The sequence below is a fragment of the Hipposideros armiger genome, unplaced genomic scaffold (genome assembly GCF_001890085.2).
Source record: "Hipposideros armiger isolate ML-2016 unplaced genomic scaffold, ASM189008v1 scaffold_28, whole genome shotgun sequence".
In the NCBI taxonomy this organism is placed as follows: domain Eukaryota; kingdom Metazoa; phylum Chordata; class Mammalia; order Chiroptera; family Hipposideridae; genus Hipposideros; species Hipposideros armiger.
Genome location: NW_017731378.1, coordinates 3,916,985 through 3,940,273, shown reverse-complemented (window position 1 = coordinate 3,940,273; position 23,289 = coordinate 3,916,985). Strand labels below are relative to the sequence as shown.

General features: G+C 46.9%; 2 protein-coding genes across 2 annotated transcripts in view; one reads left to right on the top strand and one right to left on the bottom strand.

The window, feature by feature from the left end:
- Positions 1-10,178: 10,178 nt before the first annotated feature.
- Positions 10,179-12,890, bottom strand: HPS6 (HPS6 biogenesis of lysosomal organelles complex 2 subunit 3). The gene has a single exon (XM_019636291.1). The coding sequence runs from the start codon at positions 12,698-12,700 to the stop codon at positions 10,289-10,291; it is 2,412 nt and encodes an 803-aa protein (XP_019491836.1). The 5' UTR covers positions 12,701-12,890; the 3' UTR covers positions 10,179-10,288.
- A 3,495-nt stretch (positions 12,891-16,385) lies between these two features.
- The window catches only part of ARMH3 (armadillo like helical domain containing 3), a 192,084-nt gene continuing 185,180 nt past the window's right edge, over positions 16,386-23,289 (top strand). Inside the window, exon 1 of the mRNA XM_019636282.1 lies at positions 16,386-16,507. The gene's annotated coding sequence lies outside the window, so the exon portion shown is untranslated. The remainder of the gene's footprint in view (positions 16,508-23,289) is intronic.

Sequence of the window (23,289 nt, the reverse complement as noted above, 5' to 3'; positions counted from 1 at the left end):
GAAGAACAAAAGGACAGCAACTTGTCTGTTCCCCTTCCCCAATCCCCCAGCACTGTTCTCCTTCCCCAGTTCCTCAATAAAATCTTTTTTTTTTTAAAGATTTTTATTGGGGAATTGGGAGATAGGAACAGCGCTGGAGAATTGGGGGAAGGGGAACTGTTGTTCAGCATCTTAGCTGTAGAGGGCAGTGTCACTGGCCCTCATACGTGGGATCTGAACCAGGGCCCTCGGGCGTCCCAAGCCAGCTCTTAAGCAACATGCCACTTGGCCGGCCCCCCATTAAAGTCTTTAAAAAAAAAAGTAGGATAAAAATTATTATACAAAGTGGTGGCAATTATGTAAAGGGGCCTATACATAGGAAAAATTACATGGGAAGAAAGTAAAATGGTAGTAGTAAGATGATTTAATGCTAGGTAGATTTTTCTTCTTATCATTTTTCAAATTTCCTTTAATGTACTCAGTGCTACCTTTATAATAACAAATACTAAACATAAACGAGACAAAATCCTGGTGGAAAGTAATAATGACCTGAATGAGAGCACTTGTGGGTCTGAGAACAGGAGGAGAAGAAGTATAATTTGGCCGCTTGCTGAATCTGGGGAGTAAGTGGGTGGGAAGGATGGAAGGCAATGTTAAGGTTTGGGAGAACTGGGAAGACGCTGGTGCCCAACTAAAATGGGGATTCCTGGAGTTATCACAGCACAGTGGTTTAGGGCATGAGCTCTTGCTATAGACGCCCCTGTTTTGAATCCTTGCCCAACCACTTATAGGTGGGTAACTCTGAACAAGTTGTGTAACCTCTTTGAGCTTGTTTCCTCAACTCTAAAATGGGCATAATAACAACACCTGTCTTATAAGGTTGTTAGGAGGATGAATTGATATAGAGAGTTTAGAAAGTACCTGGCACAGAGTAAGCATTCAGTAACAGTTAGCTATTGGGATATGCCCAGAGGCCCTGGGAGACTGAGGACTAGGACGTCTCTGCCCCTAGCCACCTGTCAGACCAGAAGTAGACCTTTCACCTCTCCTCTTCCAGCCAGCGCACTGTCAGGTCACCCCAGGGGATGCTCTGAAGCCCACAGGAGAAGAAATGGCTGGGATCCTGAAGTGGAACATGTGGGAGGATTGAAATGGAGGAATGGTTAGGAACTAAGAAATTGTAAGCCAAGTAGGCTAGTCTAGCAGTAAGGTAAAGAGGCTCTGGAGCACCCCATCAGAGCCCTCCTGTCCCATGTCAGTATATCTGGATGGTGTAAGGAGGGGATATAGGAGAGGTGGTCCCCTTTGCCCAATAAGTGCTGGCTAATTGGATCTATTCTTCCTCATCACTCTGCCTTCTCCCCCACCTAGAGCTAGACTTGCAGAAAGCATAAAAAGCAAGGACAGCCTTTGGTGGGACAGCTATGAGAAGATAAAGGGAGCTCTTTATCTTTGCTGGTCTGGCCTCCAGAGGCCACCTCTGCCACTGCCCCTCCCTGCTCTGTGCACACATGAGGTAAGATGGGTGAGTAGCTACCTGGATGTCTGGCCGAAGTATAAGACCATACTCCCTCCTTCAGCCCTCCCAGGTCTTGAAATATGAACCTGGCTACAAAATGGTGCCTGGTGTTTGCCCCATCTTTGGTCTGGTGCTCTTCCTGTCTGGCCTCAGTCTGTACTGCTACCTGTGTGAGTTCTGCAGGGGCTATTAGCTCCATCAGTCCAGTTTCCAGCACCACCTGCCTACCTGCTTCCTGCAGGCCATGACCATGCTCCTTCTGTATGTTATTGCCCCTCCCCTAGCCAGTGCCCACCCCCCATGTCTTAAAGCTGGTCTCTTAGAGTGAGAGACACCTCTGGTCTCCTCAAGGAGATCACATGCTAACCTGTGATCCCTCCCCACCTTATTCAACTTGCTCCCCATCTGGGCCCCATCCCTCCAAGAACCATCCCCTTTCATTACCCAGAACTCCCACAAAACAACCACTGTCCATACCCTGGCTCCTCTCATTTGCCCTTGACCCCTCTTCTAGTCTCTCTCATTCCTAATCCCCCACCTCAATCCATCCCTTCCTAATTTCCACACCTCCCCCTGACCTCTTCCCCATCCTCCTCTCCTCTCTTGACCTCTTTCCACATTCTGACCTGGCCTTGAGTTCCCTCTCCCTCTCCCTCCTGCCTTGTCTACCAGGAGCTAGAATATCTGCAATTTCATAAGCAGGAAGTACCTGTATGAAACCATTTCCTATCGCAGCTACTCCCTCAGAAAAAAACAAGTACAACTTTTGCTCCTGTCTTAAGTCCATCCTCCAGGCACAGAGGAGATTTAACTCTCCCTCCACCCTGAGAATTTCCCTCTGAGCCAGGCTCAGTTCCCACCCTCACGCCAGAATCCCAGCCTCTCAAAGAGCCTGGGTCACACCTACTCATGGGAATAGGTGGGTGAGATTCCAGGCATCACGGTGACAGATGATTGTCCCCAGCCCACCCAATCTCATTCTGAGTCCCTTCTCCCTAGGGATCATTTCTGGGCAGGAAACCCCCTTCCTTCAAACTTTCCTTTACTTCTGGTATCCTCACCCTGCTCCCTCTACCTCCAAGGACATGGATATAAGCAGTGTCTGTGTTCCTAATTCCCTTTCTTAGAATCCGTCACATGGATTTGGGGTTAGAGAAACTTGGAAACCATTAGGGGGCCCACAGTCTCTCTATAATATCCCAGGAATAATGGACAAGAAGGCACAGGTAAGGGGTGGGGTATCCCCCCAGCTCCAGATCCTACTCTTGTACTACCACCCCATTTCCATTCCCCCCACCCACCCATGTGAATACCCAGCTGGAGGATATTGGGATGTCAGCAGGGTTTATAATACAGAAGATGTGCTGAATTCAAATTTTAAGAATTTCAGTGTACTTGTAGACTTAATGGATTTGACCATCAAATGCATACAAGCTTAGAATCCATTACTTGAAGAGATGGGGTATGGGAGATATGAGCAATGAAAAGGGATAACCAGGGCTTGACAGGATGGTGACGGGGAATTGAAGTTAGCGGACAGAACTTGGAGGGGCAAGGCAGACTTGGGACTGACTGAGAACTGCTCCCCTCTTGTTTTCTTGATGGCTCCTCAGCTGTCCCCACCTACATGACCCCTTGGAGTTCTGCTTCCAAAAAGCTATTCACAGGGGAGAAATGGATTTACCACAGATTCTTTTCCTTGTTTTTCTTCACTCCAAGCATGGGAGCCCTCTTTGAGTTAAGATCTGACTGCTGATAAAGGGATGATGGACAAGGCTAACAAAAGTGACAAACATATAGTCAAAGCCCATTCTCAGCTCCAGATAAATTTGTCATTAAAATAAAAAACACACCCCCTTCAAGGTGTCAGTAGAGAGATCTTCTGGGGCCACCTAGGAAGTTGTGCATTCTACAGGGAGAAACTATCTTTTATTGGAGAAACCACAAAGGTTTATGAAATCCAACTAATGTTCTGTCTTTCTGGCTCCCCTTCTCTGGTTTGATCTCTCTTGACCATGTACTTCCAAATTTTCTACTGCAGAGTCATTCCCATCCCCTCTTCCGAAGCAGCCTTTTCTCTTACACCCAACAAAGGCCACTTCATGTCCTTACCTTCCCCTATTCACTGGGGAACTCACTAGTGGCCACCTAGTGTGGTGGAGGGAAGTGGGTCACTGATATGTCCTTCCTCTCTCATCTAGGCTCTGAATAAATCCCCTTCCTACACTAACTTGCTACTATCCCAAAAGGGGCTATGAGAACAATAAGCCAATCTAGTCATTGATGAGTGGTCACTTGTTTTCCCCCATGGACAACTATGTCAGTGATATCTAGGTCAGTGTTCCCACTGCTGTGGTTCAGGACACTCACCTGGCTATCTCTGGGTCCCTCCACTCCATACCTCTCCTTAGCCTTCCCTTCCCTTCCCCCACTGTGATTACCAGAACCCTGCTGTAGCCTTCCCAACCACCAGCGTCAGGGCTCTGTCCACCTCTGCTTGGAAAACCCTGTCCCCAGTTCTGAAATTCCAGGCTGCTCCTAGAACCTGCGTAGGCCTGTTAGGGATAGGGGCAATGCCCACCTCTCCCCACTTTTCTCCAGTACAAACCAAAAATAATAGAGACTTTGAGAAGACTGCACATCACCTTGGAATCTGAATAACTGCCAAAGCCTGAGGACCTGAAACCTGTGAGACACCTGGACCATTTGCTCCTCCAAAATCTCCAGCTCAGGGAGGCCCAGGATGAAGTGGACCATCCTCATTCTTGGTGAAGTCCACCCCCTCACTCTCCCTTCCTTTTTCTTGAATAATGGAAACCTCTGGGAGACCAGATCTAGACCAGCTATTCCACTGGATCTATGCTTTGGCCATAATTCTGGTGAGAGGCCCCAAGGGATCCCCCACTGCCCCTTCCTCCATCGCCCAGCATTCACATCTGAGAGCCTCCTCTGCTTCCCAGAGTGAATGAATTTCCCTTTTTGTCCCAGGACCATTTCCCCATCCCCATCTCTCTGTCTCCTCTATCTGTTCTCCTGGTCCAACTCCATCCTCTTACTCATCTCTCTGACTCTGTCCTCCTCACATTTCTTCTTGCTCCTGTGCAGAGATCTTTGGTTCCAGGCCCCAAGCCCTTCCTCTGAGAATTAGAGGAGAAACCACTCTAAGACTTCTACCCACAACTGGTAAGTGACTCTGGTCACTCAGCCTGGACCTCATAGCCCGATTCAGCCTTCCTCCCCACCTGAATTTTTGTTTACCAGCAGAAATGGGAACCCACGTAGTAATAGTGTAAGCACAGTTTACAATTCACATGGTCAGTTAGCCTTGAAATTGTGATTTTTGAAAAAATTTTTATTTGGGGAAGATTCACATCCATTTTACATTTTGTGCATAAAGTGAGGCTACTGATTTTGAATAAGGCCTAATATCTTATTCCTATATTTCAAATTCACCTCACTGTGCCTTCCCAGGAAACCCTGCTGGGTCCACAACTTCCTCCTGACTAAATTATCCAGGTCAGGCTGATGGCTGGGGCAGAGTTCCAACCCCAGAGAGGAAGCTTCCTGGCAGCTCAGGCCCCCTTTCTCTTGGGTGGTATCGTCCTACTACAAGTCCAGCGTCCCTTCCTCTCCCCATGATTTTGCTCCCTGAATTCTGCCCTGACCACCACCTCTCTTGCCTTCAAAGAACCTTAATTTGTCACTTCCAGAGGCTTCCTCAGTTTTAAGTCAAGAAATGGTCAAGTGTGCCGCTTGCGTTGAGGGTAGTGGGTAGAGCTGACCGTGACAAGAGGAACCACTAGGGGGAGCCTGTGTCTAGGAAGACTAAGTGGGGACCTGGGACGCCACTTCCAGGATATTTCTTCCCTTTTCTTCAGGGCAGTAAGAGTGCCAGGTGTTCCAGCCTGGGGTGGCTCCTTATGGAGCTGGGGGGCAGGGGTTTTCTAGAACTGCCCTCTCTCCAGTCTCTGAAGCTCCCTCTCTTTCCCTGACCACCCAGGTCATTATGAACAAAATTCTGGTGCATCTGAAAACTTCCTAAGAACAAGTTCACTGATGGCAGTATTCAACATGGGGATCAATCCTCAGTCTTTTGACCTCGCCCCACAACTCCCACTAGCCCCTTCAACTCATCCCTCCCTAGAACCTCACTGACCCAGGCTTTCCCACCCCTTCTTTTCTGATTTGGGGATCAGAGGCCCCTGGCTAGACCAGTTATGTCCATACTTTCCACTCCACCTCAACTCCCAAGATGGCCCTGGTTCAGTGGTTTCCCCATCCCTACCACTGCCCCAAGTGGCCTGGTTATTCCTTCAGATTCAGTTGATCTACTTCCATCAATTTCAGGTCTGGATCAACCAGCGAGTCTGGCCTAAGGGAAGAAGGGAAGAAAGCCAGAGAATCCCTAAAGCCCAGAGCCTAATCTCTTCTCACTCTAGGCCACAGGGACCAGTCAGTTCCTGCATGTGCAATAATTGAAACTACTATGACACTGGTACTGTTATACATGCTGAGGATACAAAAATATAAATAACCATGGTCTCTTCCCTTTGTCAGGGAGACAAACAAATAAGTAGACAATGAAACATAATTTGATGAATGCTTTTTTAGAGGTATGTACCAAGAACCATGGGAGAACAGAAGTTGCAACTAAATCTATTGGGGACAAGTAAGGAAGTCGTAGGAGAGGAAGCGATGCTTGCATGTATCTTAAAGGGTTTAGGTCAGACAGAGAAGAGGGTAGAAAGCATGCCAAGCATAAGGAGTGGGGCTGGGAAGCCTAGTGAGTTCAGGGAACCACAAGTAGTTCAAAGTGCGATATATTCTTCAGAGGGTGGGAGATGGAAGAGTGAGTAGAGAAAAGACTGTAAAGAGAGGTAGGGCCAGTCATGAAGGAAGAGATGTGTTTGTTGAGAATTTGGTCTTTACTGTGAATATTGAATAGGTGCTGAACTTGATCAGACCTGCTTATTACAATACTCTGGATAAGCAAAGTTAGATTTGAGGAGACAGTACAGTAACTGGGGAACTTACAGTAACAGTTCCAATGACGGGTGGCCAAGGCGAGGCCTAGGGTGGGTCAGGGCATAAGAGGAAAGCTGGAGTGGTTTGGACATTGACCCAATCTGGCCACCAGGCCCAATTTTCTACAGGCCACACATAGAGGAAGGGGTGGGGCTCTGATCTCTAGCCTTTGCAAGCTGGAGAAGACTTGGGTCCCTGTAGTTCTGTGGTCTAGCCATTGGGTGGCATGGAAATTGTGGTCTGTGTTCAAATAGTGGATCCCCTGATAAGGGAAGGGAAGTATAGAGCTAGGGATGGGAATGTGGGTAGGTGGTAGGGAGAGGAAAAAAGGAGGATTGGGCCCCATGACCACATAGGCAGGTAGAGGAAACTTAGGCTTTGCTGCTTCTGCTTTGCCCAGACTGCATTCTGGTCTTGCTTAGCTTTAGCTTCATCTTCAAGCTTTCTAGAGGCTACTGCCAAGTGAACTTGAGAAGGTCCCAAAGGTGAGGCATACTTGTGGAAATGGTACTAGGATCCTCTCTCTCACTTACCCCGGGACCTTGGACCTGGTCTTTTCCACTGCTCAAAACCTGTAGCCCCAAACTTCCCCCTTTACCCTAGCACCCAAGATCAAGGACCTCAGCTCATAGCTCCCGTTTCCCCAGGTCTCAACATCTTGTTCAGGGACCTTCTCTACCTTCTGGCCCTGAAACACTCCCTACCAACCAAAGACCTCAGACTTGGGATCTCCACTCACCTATTCAGAGCTCTGCTAAGGAAGACCACACTGACTCAGGAAGACCACACTGGGCCATCTCTTTGATAGCCCTCTCACACACTCTACCAGAACTCAGTCACACAGTATCTGCACCCCTGAGCTTTTCTCCAAAGTCCTGAAGCATGGTTTGGGGTCAGTCGCAGCCCCCCTCCCCCCACATTAGAGGTGGGGTATGAGTAAGGACGAGAATAATCAAGGGCCCAGTCTGTAAGAGCAAGTGAAAATTCCCATTTAAGCTCACCTGCTCCTGACCTGAGAGCTGCCAAGCTGGGTGTTCTCCACCTTGAGGCCCTACTAATGGGTGGCCCTGAGGAATTTCCTTGAGCCACACAATGCCAAGGAAAAGCCTGGCTCCCTTCTTTTGCTTATGCCCCCAGGGGCCCACTGAGTACAATTCCTTTTCCTCTGAGCACAGAAGGAGCCCCAAGACAAATCCGTCAAAGAAACAACCACGGTTCAGCAGGATCATGAACAGGAAGCAGATTCCTGCTTTTGGCCATCCCCAGCTGCCCACTGAGGAGCCATAATGGGTCCAGCCTCAAGACCGGGAGGAGGAGGAGGACCCCTCCCAACCCAGAGAGGGGCTGAGGAGGAGGCTGAGGGATGACCTATCCCTAGTTCTGGGCCTCTGGGAGGAAGAGTAGCTTAAGAGCCAGAAGCTTGAGTCCTGGTATTGGTAGACAACCTGGCTTGAAGGCCAGGACAGGGGCCATCCAAGCCCTGGATGAGGCCAAGATGTCATCCTTAGACTTCAGTGAGGCTGCAGGGCCACCCCAGGACTTGGCCATGTAGATGAAACACCTCAGGACCTCCATGAGGCTGAAGAGTAACATCAGGACTTGACAAGCCTAAGAGGCTGCCCCCCTTTGCCAAGCGACTGAGGAACTGTCCCATGTCCCATATGAAACTAAAGGGTCACTTTAAGCTTAGGATGAGGCTGAGCAGAATCCAAGCTGTAGGTCCCAGGTGAGAACAAAACTCAGTGGCAGTCCTTACCTTGGTTCCAAGTCTTGGACAAGGGATGGCTGGGGGCCCAGGATAATGCTAAGTAGTAGTATCCAGGTTACTTGGGTAGAAGTGGGCATAGGGCCAAGGCTTCTTCAGAGGGGGTCTTACTGACTAAATTCAGATGAACAGAAATCTGTGCCAGAGATGCTCTTGTTTCTTGGTTTAGGGAGTCCTCCAAGCAACCCTACTCCAGTGACTCTTGTTACTAAGCCAGAGGGCTCTGCAAGTAGCTTTCCTGTCTGTGGCAAATCTTCCCTTAACCAGAGGCTGCTCCAGGAATCCTGGGGGAGAAAGGCATGAGCCCAGGACCTATCACAGTTCCGACCTGGGAACAGAAGAGTCTTGGGGAAAGGATGCAGCTCTGAAGATCCCCCTCCTTACAACAGGCTAGAGAAGCTAGCATTGAGTCAGGAATAAGTGCATTCAAGCCCAAGCAGATGGCAGCTACTGGGCTATACAGTAAAGTGGTTCAAATCTTAGAGCTGCTACTTTCTGGTTGACTGACCTCAGTCAAATAATCTTTCTAAATCTTATTTCCTCTTTCTAAACCTATTGCTTCACCTATAAAATGGGGATATTAGTACTTTCCTGATGGGGTTATTAGAAATGTTGAGTAATTATTAAAGACCAGCAGAGTGCCTGGCACATATTACCATGTTTCCCCGAAAATAAGATGGGTTCTTATATGAATTTTTGCTCCAACAATCTACATTTTTTCAGTCATTCATGTACAAAAATCTACATTTATTCAAACAGTTACGTCTGGCTGACGATCTTAACTAGGGCTTATGTTTGGGATAGGGCTTATATTACAAGCATCCTGAAAAATCATGCTAGGGCTTATTTTCCGGTTAGGTCTCATTTTTGGGGAAACATGGTAAATATTCATAAGTGTTAGTTATTTTCATTATTGGAAGTGGCCACTTCAGCCAACAGATTTAGATTACAACTCCCTCTATAACCCACAACCCTCTGAGACCCTCAGCTGTTCAAAAACACACAAAATGTGTATGTATTTCTGGAGTGTTTTCTAACACCAACCACCAATTCTCTGTGGACACCAAATAGGTGTCCTACAAATCAATTTAATTCTGACACTAACTACCTACCTGCAGTTAGTGCAGACCCCACAGGTTAAGGGCTCAGTCCCACAAGTCTGCCACCACTTCAAATACCTGTCACATAAAAAATAAATAAAAATAAAATGATACAGATTTTTTAAAAAGCCAGTTGCAAGTCACTGGTACTTCTGACTGGTTATAAATTGGGAATTCCCATGCTATAAATTGGTTTGATAATTTGCTGGAATGGCTCACAGAACTCTGGGAACTACTTTACTTATGTTTACAGGTTTATTACAAAGGATACAATTCAGGAAAAGCTAGATGGAATCCATGCATACAGCAAGGTACGGGTGTGTGTGTGTGTGTGTGTGTGTGTGTTGTGTGTGTGTGTGTAGGTAGTTTCCATGCCCTCTCTCGGTGTCACTCTCCCAGCACCTTGATGTGTTCATCAGTCTAGAAGCTCATCAAATTTCCTTGTCTGGGAGTTTTTATAGAGCTCAATTTCTAGTCCTACTCACCTCCTAGGAGGCTGGGGATGGGGCTGAAAATTCCAACCCTCCCATCACTTGGTCTTTCTAGTGACTAGCCCCATTCTGAAGCTGGGGGCCCTACCCTAAGTTACCTCATTAGTGTAAGAGAGGTGTGATAATTTGATATATTATCCCTAATTTGATAAATTACCCCTAAAGGGGTCCGTTATGAATAACAGAAGACACTCCTATCACTCAGGAAAATCCAAGGGTTTTAGGAGAGCTCTGTGCCATGAGAAAAACCTGAGGATAGACCAAACATATTTATTATATGACAATATTTTGCATATATATATATATATATTTAACAATGCTCCAGAAGAAAGAAGAGTATTGCACACACAGGTCCCACCCTGAACCTCGACAACTCCTAGGCACCCTTCCCTGATCAGAGAAGCTATTTTCAGCCTGTGTCAGTCACATAGAGGCCCCGTCCAGATGGTATCCAGGCATCCAGGCCTGGGTGGTCTGATGTCTGGAGGGTAGTCATAGGTCCCCGTGGTGGGGTCGGGGGTGGAGTGCCTGGGTCCCAGAGGATGTCCTCGTATAGGCTTAGAACTGGGCCTGAGGGCTGTACTTGAGCCCCAGTCTGCTCCAGTAGAACTCTGAGCAAGCCCACAGTGAGAGGGGGCTCTGCCCCAGGCTCAGGGAATGGGGTGGGTGGATCTGACTCATCTGGGAGGTGTGTCCGCAGTAGCAGCAGGAGCTCAGTGGGAGCTAGGTCTGGTGGGCACAGCCGGCAAAGGAGGGGGAGATGAGCATCAAGTCGGCGGTGCCGGGCAAATTCAGCCAACAGCAGTTTGAAGATCTCACTTCGAAGCAGGGGGCTGGAGGGGCTAAAGACCAGGCCAGCTTCTAGAGCCCGCTCCCACTGCTCCTTTTGCACCAGCTGCCCCACAGCTTGGAGCACAGCTTTGGGCCGCCCACTGCCCAAAAGCAACTCTAGCTCCAGTGCCTCAGGCCTGGTCCCCTCCTCACCTAGTACTGCCAGGGCTCGGCGATACAGGGGGAGCCCTGGGCCCCCTGCCCCCCAGCCAGGCCCACCCTGCTGCTGTGCCAGCTCCACAAAGGGTGGCAGCCATCGTGGTTCCAGCCGGCAGAGGTATTGGCACAGGAGTTCAAAGAGGGGCAGTACTCCATTGGGGGGTTCCTTTCCAGCTGCTGTACCCCCTAGTACCTTCTTCCACATATCAGGTGGAGCTTGGGACCTAAACCTGCCATTCCCATCTGGCTGGAGCTGCAGGGCCCTGAGGATGGCACCCCAGGCTGCTGTAGGAAGGGCTTGGAAAATGGTGTTGAGCTGGACCAGCTGGTCTCCCATCAACTCGGTCCTCAGTAGGCGTGCCACTTCCTGCTCTGCCAGCTCAGTCCAGCCAGCCTCTTCATCGTCCCCAGCCACCAGCTGGGCTTTGAGCTGCTCTAAACTCCGGTAATCCCGAAGCTCAGCCCTCAATATGGTCAATAGTGTAGGTGGGGACACGTGGCCCTGGAGAATGGAGGCCAGGGCCTGAGGTGCCCGGAACATGCTGCTGTGTCTCAGTTCCTCTGGGGTGAGTTGGGCACCCCGCAGGCTCCGTCGCTGGTAGTACTCACAGGCTTCCTCAAACACCAGGTCTTCAGCTGAAGGCAGCTCAAGGCCTTGTGGGGCTTCCCAGCCTACTTGAAACAGACCTAAGGCTGAAAGCAAACGAAGACCCCCTCGTGTCTCCAGCTCTTCCTTATCCTCTGTGCCAGGGGCTAGAGGTTCCAGCAAATGTACTCGGTCTGTACTGAGGACCTTCCTCTCCAGCAGCTGCCCGCTGCCCATGTCCAACAGTTCCAATGTGGAGCCCAGCACACAGGCCAGAGTGCCATGAAATGTTCCCAGTGCTGCAGACCCTGCCAGGCCTACAGGTGCCTCCTGCAGGGTGCCCACTGCCCGGGTACCACCATGGGATTGCACCAGGCTCACAGTGCCCCTGAAGTCAAGCAATAGCAGTCCCCTGGGAGTTGGGGCCCAGGTATGTACAGTCAATGGCTGCCTGGGGGACAGCAGCCCAGGAAGGTCTCGAAGGAGAGTTGGGAAGTCCCATGTGTCCCCTCGTCCAAGATTCAGGCTCTTACTGTGGGAGAAGCCAAGACTTGGGGCAGCCACCATCACCTTACCCTTGCTTGGGCTCCAGATGAGTAGAATATGGCCCACGCCAGGCCAGGTGGTGGCAGTGGGCACCAGGAAGAGGTCCTTGCGGGAGGCCAGAAGCCCAAAAGGGGGGCAGTGGTGCAGGAGGATGTGTGTGCGGCCCAGGTTGGTGCCAGCCTCCCCGCTGGGCTCCAGTGTCCTGACACACACCCAGTGGCTGAAGGCTGCGGAGGGCGGCACTAGCCAGCCCTCAGCATCAGCCTGACGCTCCTCGCACCACACCAGGCGGCCTCGGAGCGCCGCTACCGCCACCACGCGGGATCCATCGTCCGGACACAACTCGGTGCTCTGCAGCAGTTGCCAGCCAGGCCCTACGCCCGCTCCCCACACCTCGGCTAGGCCACTCTCCCATACCAAGACCAGCGCCGGTCGCACCGGCCACGGCAGGAAGAAGCCGTCTAGCGGTGAGGGGTTGCCCACCGGCCAGGCACGCTCCAGCTCCTCGCCGGGTCCACGCACCGCAACCAGCAGCTGCGGGGCCGGCGCCCCCGGGGGTCGCAGTAGCAGCAGGTGGCGGCCGTCCGGGCTGCAGCGGACTCTGACCTCTGGGTCCGCATCCAGCAACTCCCGGAGCCGGGCCGCGCCGCTGAAGTTGCTCAGATCCGAGAGCAGGCGCAGAGTCGCCGCACGCTTCATAGTGCCGCCCGTCCCGGAATACGCCCGGGCCCGGTCGCCCGGTGGGGCGAGGCTTGGCTCTCAGTCCAAGGTTCCCGAGGGGAGGTAGAGAGTGGGGCTGAGACTTCCGTCCCCCTTGGATGAGGTGGGCCGAGGCCGGGCCTGAGAGTCGGCTCCGCCCCGCCCTGCCCTCCCTTCTAGGCAAGTTCAGGGCTTGCTCCTGTTCGCGCCGGGTGGGCGCGACACCGCCCTCCAGGGGAGGAGCCACGAGAACCTCGCCGGGGGGAGGAGCTTCCCGAGCACCCAATGGTCTCAGCGCCTGCGACTTCGCTATCCCTAGGTACGCTGTCTGAGCCTGGGTGTAGGCCGGCTGCTTTGGGCCCCAGAAAGCCGGGAGTGGCCCAGAGTTTGACTCGTAATCGGGATTCTAGTCCTGCTAAACTCTGAACTGAAAGCGTCTTACTCCCAAGGCTTTCTTTCCCTCCAAGCCTCGCTCTCTTACCCCAACTCATTTATTCATGAAAATTTATTGAGCCCCTACTCTGAGTAGACAGCCCTGAACAAAATAGAAAACCTCAACTTCAGTGAGGTGATAATCTGGTGGAAAAATAATTGTAATAGCTAATACTTTCATAGCACTCACTGTCTGACAGCTCCCTGCACCCCCTCCACAAGTCCCTTTTACAGATAAGGAAAATAAAGCACAGAGAGATTAAGTAAATTGACCAAGATCACGCAGATATTAAATAGTAGAGGTAGAGGTGAGCTTTTAACCATAGACAATCTGAGTCGAGCGTCAGTGCACCAAACCAACAATTCATCATCAAAACTAACAATTTGCTAGAAAACAAAATTAAAACATACTTTAGAGGCACTGAGTCTGTGTGTAAATTCTCCAGCAACACCTACAAATTGATATGTAGGGGTGCTTTCCACCCCTGCTTTCTCAGGTGATGTGCTATTCCTTCTCCCTCCAAGTCCACTCTCTCTTTGTGAAGCCTGCTTCTTCCTCTCTCCCCTGATAACTTCCCTGAGAACATGCATCCATTTCTATTTCATCAACTTCATTCTGTCCTCTTGCTCTTAGCATAGAAACTTTCCTCTGTCCTGTCTTAGAAGTCACTCTTTCATCCTCATCTCCCCACTTCTATCTAGCCCTATGGCTAGCTTTCCCTTTCCTTTCAGTCAAGCTTCTTGCAAAGATCTCTAGCATTTGCTGCCTCCACTTTCTTTTCTTCCATTCATCCCTCAAACTACTACTTCCCTGAAGCAGATTTTCCTGAGATCTTCAAGGACATTTTAATTTTCTTTTCTCTCTGAGACATTTGACAACCTCTTTATTGAAAGTCCTCTTGTGGGACTTTCTCCTGTCATTTTCCTCTTTTTTAGATAGTATTATCTTCAGAATTTCATTTGCCATTGGTTCATCTCTCTCTACCATCCTTGAAATGTAGGTGTTTAAATTCTATCTTGTGTCCTTTTATTTTTTATTTTTAGCTTTCTTCCTAAGCCAATGGCTTGAACCATTACCACTAAGCCAATGGCTCCAAAATATTTATTTACAGCCCACATATCTCTGCTGAGTTCCAATAAAGGGTATCCACATGGCTACTAAATATTTCTGCCTCGATGTCTCATAGACATTTCAATCTCAACATGTCCTAAACATCACCTTCCTGTCCAAATTTGATCCTCATCCAGCTGTTCCTAGTTGCCATAGGATTTATTTTATCTTTGCACCCTCATTTCTAGAGTACAGCCTGGCACAAAGAAAGACCTCAATAGGTGTATGGTGCAGGAATAAGTAAGCTTGAGGGGGTACATGTTTGTGTGTGTGTGATATCACTTAGGAACACTTTGGCTAAGTGTTTCAGAATAGTTATAGAAATAGGTTATCTTAAATAAAAATGAAATGTATTAGAACATAAGGGACTAACAGAATCTGCAGGGGATAGGAAGACTAGGCTTGGAAAATGAGCAGGAACAAAGACACTCTCTGAAGACCAAGGAATAGGAAGCACAACTGTTTTTCAGCAGAACATCCAGCCAGGATACACCTGTTATAAACAAAATTCTGACCATCCCTTCATCTTTGCATCTTTTGATCAAGAGCTGAACTCTTTGGAGGCTGCACTCAGAGGCCAAGCTTAGGTCATGTAAGCTCACTTACCTTCATTGTTCAAGGCCTGGTTTTCCACCAAAACTATACCCAAAGGAAGAAGCCCTTACAGTTAAGAGGGGGAGGGTTCTGTGCTGAATAATCAAACCAGTGTGACATAGGCCTTTTATTATCTTCACTTTTCAGATAGGAAATTAAAGCTCAGAAAGCTCAAGCTTGTCCAAAGTCATACAGCTAGTAGGTAGCAGACCTGGGATTCTTTCCCACACTGTTTCATAGATTGTGCTCTTACCTACTCAGTGTATGGCCTTCTTAACTTACCATTGTTGTCTGAATCTGTACTTAATCCACTTCCCAGACATAGGCTTAGGCAGTATATTGTATTGCTTCACCCTCATACTATCTTTTCCTTTCTCCTCTCCTCTAACACTTGTCTCCATTCCCCCAGCAAGCCTCCGGAGATTGACATGGAATTTTCCCTTCTGTGAATTTTTGGGAGCATTTACAACTTGAGCCTTTCTATATCTGTCCTTGATGATTCACTGATAGTTAAGACATTTAATTGTCTGTCTATCTCTCTCTCTCTCTCTCTCTCTCTCTCTCTCTCTCTCTCTCTCTCTCTATCACTTTGTTACAATATAATCTCAGAATTGTAATTTTTGTTTACTACTTCCAGAGCTGGGTATTGAGCACATGCTCAACAAAGACTTCTTAAAAGGGAATCAGGTATGGAAAAGGGTTCTTTCAATTGGAGAGGAAGCTTCTAACTAGTGTTCAGGAACTATTGGGGTTCACCTCAAGATGCCTTCCTCTTGCCCCTTCTCATTCTTTTTTATAGTCTATTAAGGCAAAGTTTTTACCACTAATTTCATCTTACACTGCTATGTAAATAGACAAGAAAAATAAAAATCTTCCAAGAAAGAACTTGACCTTCTAGGTCATTAAGATCTCTTACCTGATAGATCTGAGTTCAAAATCTTCTTTACATCTTACTAACTCTAGAACCTTAGGCAAGCTGTTTAATCATGCAGAGCCTTGGTTTTGTCATCTGTTAAGTACCTACTTCAAAAAGTCACTGTAAGGATTGAATGACATCCCCCAACACTAATCTCCCACTGCTCTGAATATATTTTTTTAACCTTTCACTTTGCATACATGAAAGCAGACTCAGAAAGTTTACTTACTAAGTTAACACAGCCTTACTCGATGCTTTGCACTTAGTAGGCACACAATACATATTTGTTGGATGAATGAATTTGTCTCTAATTTTTCACTTACAAAGTTGCAATAAACAGGTTGGAATATATATCTTTCCAAATTCTGTTAGTGTTTCTAGAGGATACATTTACTTCTAGAAGTGGAACTGCCAGTTCAGAGTCTGCCATATTTAAAAACATTGCTATTGCAACTTGCATCCAGAAGATCCTCAATAGATGTTTCTTTTGCTAATTTCGTTCTCGCGGTGCATTTCGGGAGTTGTTGTCTTTGTGAAGGTTGCTGGGAGTCGTGGTCTGAACCAGCCTCAGGAAGCAGGCGTGGACGAACCAATGAAAGGCGGGCTTTAGGACCCGGCGAGGCACGGTGGGCCCGGGGAAGGGTCGGGGAGGTCGGGAACACGGCCGTGATCCCTGAGCAGCGGCGGCGTCGGTGGCGTCCGGAGCGAGCGATCCGGGGAGCGGCGCGGGTGGTGGAGGAGGAGCCAGGGCTCGGTAAGCAGCGCCAGCCCGGGCCGGTCCCGGAACCTGGCCAACGTCTGCGGGTCCTGCGTACTAGGCCTTGGCCCCGAGGCGGCTCTGGGGGCGGGGCCTGCGTTCGCCTAGGGGACGACGGGGGTGACGGTGAAGGGGGAGAGGGAGGGAGGACGGCTGCTGAGGCGGGCTGAGGTTGCTTGCGGTGGGGAGGCTGGGCCCGAGGCGGTGGAGCGGAGCGCGAAGCGGCTTGCTGACCCAGCGGCCTGTTCGTCCGACCATCCGGTGCCTGTCACGTCCCTCAGGCTCCCGGTCCCTGTTGGGCACTCCTGGTAGCCGAGGTGCTGACCTTTGACTCCCAACACGGGCTGACCCTGACCCCTCAAGCTTCCTCTCATCCCAGGTTGTTCCCGTCCCTGGGTGGCCTTCAGCCCAGCCTGGCCCTGGGGTGAGGGCTTGGGGCAAGACCTCTGAGAAAGGCTAGAGGAAGAAGGCTGGTCTGCCCCAGGTCTTCAGGTATCCCGAAAGGGCCCCCTTTCTGTACCTCTTTTTAAAGTCTCTGACCGACGGACTTCATCCCACCCTTCTCACAGAATCAGTGAAGCTACTGTGTTTTCTCTGGGTTACTTGGTGCAAGCCTGGAAAACGAACCTGTTCCCAGGCAAGTGTAGGGAATAAACAAGAGGAGGGAAAAACTGGATCCCTGGGGGAGAGCTATCCGAAGCTGAGGAGTGCTGCCTTTGCAGAATGGGGAAGTAGAAACTTGAGCCAGGCCCGAATAAATGTTTCTGGATCATCAGACCCTCCCCAGTTCTTCTTCTCCAGAAAAAGTTTTGAAGCTTAGTGAGAGCTGTTTCTTTGCTATTCTGAGCTCTCAGTGACTTTGTAAACCAGGGCAAATATGGTGTGTGCACCAGCCATAAGTTAATTGGAATTATTTGGGTGTGCCTTCAGTTGGATTTGTGTGCATAATACTTCCTATGTGAAGGCTTTTCAGATAATCAGCCTAGAGATAGGTGGATCCTTCTTGTTAGGATTGTAATGGGAGAATTACCATTCTTTTAGTTAATAGGAAAGCCTTTAAGGTGTTTTCATCAGATGTTTAGGCATAGTTCATTCATTCAACATTTGTATAATAATTGAAAAAAACCCTTGAAAACTCAAATAAGTTGTTACAAAAGTTGAAATATCACATAGAACCAAGTTCAAGAATCCATAAAATTGGGGGGAAATAGTGAAATAAATTGATTTGGGATATATGAAGATGAACTATTTATTCAACACACATTTACTGAGCACTTACTATGTAATTGGCACAGGGGTTAGAAATGTATCTTTCCTCAAGGACTTCAGAGAGACATATGAAAATTGTAGTGCTGTGTGTTACATATCTTTATAGGGCTATTTCTACGGTGTGAAGAACTGCCATTGCCTGGGAGAGTCTGGGAAATCTTCATAGGAGATACTTGAGTTGGGTGATGAGGGATGAGTAGGAGCTCGCATCAGTAAGGAAAGGTATTTCAATTGGAGAGAATAGCATGTACAGAGGCATGGTGAAAGTGAGGGGAAAAAAATAACACGATGTTTAAGTGTCAGAAATTTGTCCCAAACAGGATGTGTGGTGGGGAAGTTGACAGTAGGTGAGGTTGAAAAGAGAATAGGGAGCCATCTGAGCCTTTTATGTTAGGGCGTGACAGAAGTGCAGATGAAATTAATGAGAAATGAGGCAGGGAGACTAATTAGAGTTGTTGCAGTTGACTGAAAGTCTGAATAAAGTGTGGCAGTGGGAGTAAGAGGGGAATGGATTTTAGAAATAATTCTGAGATAGATGCAACAGGACTTAGTGACTGGGGAGAGAGAGTGGGCTAAGGTCTCTAATTTGAGAGATTGGGTGAATGTGAATTTCATCGGCCAGGATATGGATTAGAAAAATTAGAGGTTTTTTTAAGGGTTGGGGTGGCTATAGAATGAGGTATAGGGAACATAGTCTGGTGTGCTGAGATCAGTTTGCTTGTGGGATGTGCACATGGAGATGTTAAGTAAGCAGCTGGAATTAAGGAGGTCTGGTGATCTTAATATCATGCCACTGAGTAAGTGAGGGCATATATGAAAAAAATCCTGGGGAGAAATATTTACTTTGTTTGTTTATAAGGAAGTATCAGAATATGTACTTCTCCCATTTAATAGTGAGCTTCTCAAGGCAAGAACCATAACATAATTTTAGGTCCCCTTTTTGTCTTATACTATGCCTGTGTTATTGTAAGATATCGATAAATGTTAGTTATTAAGCTAGCAAGAAATCAACTTACTTTGCAAGGTTGCAGTTACCTTTTTGGGCTTTCTTTAAGAAAGAGGAGTCTGTCTTATAAACTTTGATTTTATACTTAGGTGGTACTCATGAGGCTTGTATGTATGGTTCAATAGGAAAGGAAATGAAGAAGACATGAGTGACGTTGTGCTCTTTGAGGAAGTTCAGGGATTGAGCAGGAGACAGACAGTATTAATTTGCAAGAGGCTCCTGCTCATTGAGAAGAGGATCTCACAATGAATTCTCATTCTGGGAGATGTCAGAAAAACATGATTTTTCAATCAGTTTGCTGAAATCCTGTCAATTTGGAGTTGGTTCCTCTTTCTGCATTCCTTCTTGTGTAAAATAATTTGAAAGGGAACCTGAGGTAGTCGGTCATATTTATTTAAACCTCTTCATCTGTATTATTAGTTTGTGAAAGCAGGCGTACTCAGCCAATTCTGATGGGACTGGACTGAATTATCTTCTGTGAAGCGAGTTCACTGTTAGTAGGTACAGACAGTGGCTGATACCTGTTGTAGAGACTGGGAAATTTCTGGTTTTGCTGCTTGCTGCTTAGTCTTGGGAAAGTCCCTGAATTACTTCACTTTCAGGTACAGGCTAAACCCCCACTATGAGGGGAGAACTGCCCAGAGCACACACTGGATATGGACGCTGCCCCGTAGTAGCTCATATACTTACTGAATCAGGCTGGTTCTGTCCTAGTACTTAGAAAGCAGGGATGGTGCTTGTCAGACGATGATCTGAGATGAGTATTTTTTGGATAAAGTGGGAATGTTGATATGGGTATCAGTTTGGAGTTGTCATAGAACTTTAACTGAATCTGGATTTTGAATGTTCTACTAGTCAACACTTGAGTTTTTGCACTAATGGGATATTCTGATAGGGAGAAGGACTGGCTGCCAGAGAGAAAGATTTAGTGGTTTTACCACTTATTTGCTGTGTTGCTTTGGGCAAAGTAAAATCATGCTTCTAGTGCCTATTTCATCTGGTTATTGTAAGGATTACAGCACTTAGAAAGTGCCAAGTATATAATGAGTACTCAGTTGTGTTGTTTATTATACGAGTATATCACCCTGAATGGTAGCCTGTGATTTGAAAGATTTGGAGGAATGAGTGATGAATTCCGTCCCCAGGAATTTAAAAAAGAAAAGTGGTAGAATAAGAGGATGGTGGCCTATCCTGGACTTATCCACGAAGGGAAGGAATTCAGAGAGGTGGCTTCAAGAATGCAGGCCTTACTCCATTTTGGATATATAAAAGACTTGGAGTCACTAGCATTAAAACTACATTAAAATGGAAAGGAGTTATATACGTGTTTTGGAGCCAGTTAGTGGGGTGGAATTGGGAGAACCTGTGTCTCATGCTGTGGAAGAAGCTGTGGCAAGGAACCATGTGGAACAGTAGCAACACAATACAGTGCCCACCCCTGTGTCCAGGAAATGAATTAAGTATAGATTTAGACGAAGGTAAATTTAGAAGGCCGATCTGGACCATGTGGAATCTAGCAAGTGAGCCAAATCTTTGGGACCTTCAGAAAGGAAGAGGCATGTTAGGAACTAGTTTGAGAAATGAAGGGTTGAGGTTTGGAGGAGTACCCTGCATTCTCTCTTTCTTTTTCTTTTTTTTAAAGATTTTATTGGTGAATTGGAGAAGGGGAACAGCCAAGTTGTTGTCTTTCATTCTTAGTTGTGGAGGGTGCAGCTAGCTCAGCTCCAAGTCCCATCGCCATCCAGCCGTGGGACGCTCAACTCAAGTGTCATGTTTAATCTTAGTTGCTGGTGGGCACAGCCCACCACCCCTTGCGGGAGTCGAACCGGAAACCTTGTTGTTAGGAGCATGTGCTCTCACCAGCTGAGCCATCCTGCCACCTGTTGGCAGCTCAGCTTGGGTGCAGGTCACTGGCCCATGTGGGAATCAAACTGGTGACCCTGTTGCTCAGAGCTCGTGCTCTTAACCAACTGAGCCACTCTGCCGGCCCTCCAGCATTCTCTTAAATGCTTACAACTGTTAGTATTACCTCCAGAGAGTGTGGTATGCCTTGCAGAAAACTTAGGGAGTGGATAACTTCTGCTTAAAGATTTAAAAAAAAAAAAAAAGCCTTGTCTCTAGAGGAACTGGGGAACTTTGAGGAGAGTCGGGGCAGGAGACTATTTCCAGCTTTATAAACATTGCCTCCTTTTGTGTATTGGGTGAATGGCTCATGGTTAGACAATGGTTATATTTGACTCAGCCACAACTCCTAGGCAGATAGAAGAAATTTTCATTTCCTTCACCAAGAATGTGGATTACTATAGTTAGTGTGTCTTGCAGTGACCTTTCACAGATAGGCAAACTGGGGCCAAGATCCTATAGGGAGAATGAAATGGGGATAGGTAAGTGTTACTCCAGTGCCTTTTCTAGAGATGGTAGAAGTTTTATTTATTCTCTCAAAATCATCTCTCTTCAGATGCTCTTTTCCTTTCAAAGCCTGGTTTAAGGCTTTAATGAGTACTACTCAAACTTTAGTAAGCATCAGAATTAGTTGGGGAAGGGTTTTTCCACCTCTGCACTGTTGACATATTGGCCAGATAATTTTTTGTTGTGGATACTGTCCCATGCATTGTAAGAGGGTTAGCAGCATCTCTGGACTCTACTCAGTAGGTGTTAGTATTATCTCCCCTTCCAGTTGTGACAACCAAAAATGTCTCCAGGAATTGATGTTCCCTGAGAGGCAAAATTGCCCGAATTGAGAACCACCGATACTGGTGGTTGTGAAAAATGTAGACCCCTTAGTTCTTATCTTTAAAGTTTGTTTCAGTAGTAGAGAAGGGGGCTTAGGAATCTACATTTCCAAGAGGCACCCCAGGAGATTCTGCAGCTCTGCAGTGGTAAAGCATGTTCTCTCCTAAGCTGAGGGTTGTACAGACTTAAAATTGACTTGCTCTCCATTTCATCTGTCTGTCTTACTTTACTGTATCTTTCCACTCATTATCAAGTTTCAGTGCAGAATTATTCTAAGAGCACTGACTAAGCTCAAGTACAATAGTATCAATTAAATCTTGTAATGGAGATCAGTGTATTTCAGCCTTTTTTTTTTTTTTTTAGTTACCATGTTGGATATATCCATCAACTTGACTAGACACTCAGATTCTTCTCCAGTTTTTCCTTCCAAGTTTTCTTCCATTGCATTAGTCTATCTCCCCTTTTTACTTTACCATTATTGATATTTATATACATATGCATGCATCAGACAATTATCTTTTACTTTTCCACCACGGCACTCTACCCACTGGCAACTCAAGATATCTGGGCACTGCAACTACATGGATGGACCTAGAGGGTATTATACTTAGTGAAATAAGTCAGACTGAGAAAGACAAATACTATATGATCTCACTTATATGTGGAATCTAAAGAACAAAATAAATGAACAAACAAAACAGAAACAGACCCATAGATACAGAGAACAAACTAATGGTTACTACAATAGATGGGAGGGGGTTGGAGGGATGGGTGAAAAAGGTGAAGGGATTAAGAAATATAAATTGATAGTTACAGGAGAGTCACCGGGATGTGAAGTACAGTATGGGGAATGTAGTCAATAGTATTGTAGAAATTATGTGTATTGTCAGATGGGTAGTAGACTTATTGGGGGGATCACTTTATAAGTTATATAAATGTCTAACCACTATTCTCTACACATGAAACTAATATAAAATATTATTAAATGTCAACTATAATTAAAAAAAATAGTCACGGAGATGTATAGTGCCACCTAGGGAATATAGTCAATAATGTTCTAATAACTATGTACAGTGTTGGGTGGGTAGTAGACTTGTTGGGGTTATCACTTTGTGAGGGGTGCAAATTTCTGATCACTAAGTATGTATGCCTGAAACTAATAAAAAAAAAGACATTTGGACACTACAAAATTTGTTTATAAGGTTGATGAGTATATACTCTTTCTCCTTACTCAGCTGGAATCTCTTCACAGTTTCTCTGCAGATCCTCAGTTTTGTTTATGTGCAGGTTTCTCTACTTCTGCTTATTCCTTTGCCCTTTGAGAGACACTCGAACGTAGTGGTTAAGAGCTGGAACTCTTAACACTAGGCTTTCTGAGTTTGAGTCCCTATGTCCCTACTCGCACTTACATTGGCAAGTTTTTGTTTTTTTTTAAACCACTTCATGCTTTAGTTTTATTATAAAGTTCCTCAGTCATAGGTTTGTTGTGAGGATACAACTAACTAATGTATATAAAGTGTATAGAACAGTGCCTGGTACATATTAAGTGCTAAATAAGTGTTCACTCTTTGGTTATTATTTTAGATTGATGTCCTCAGTGTGCAAATCGGGGTATCTACTTGCCTCTGTTGTACTGTTCTGCATGGGTGCTATTACATTTTCATATATATATATATATATATATGAACACAGACTTTTTTTTTAGATTGATGAATACCTTACATAATGCGAAGTACACAACTTGATTTTTTTTTTTAAAGATTTTTTTTTT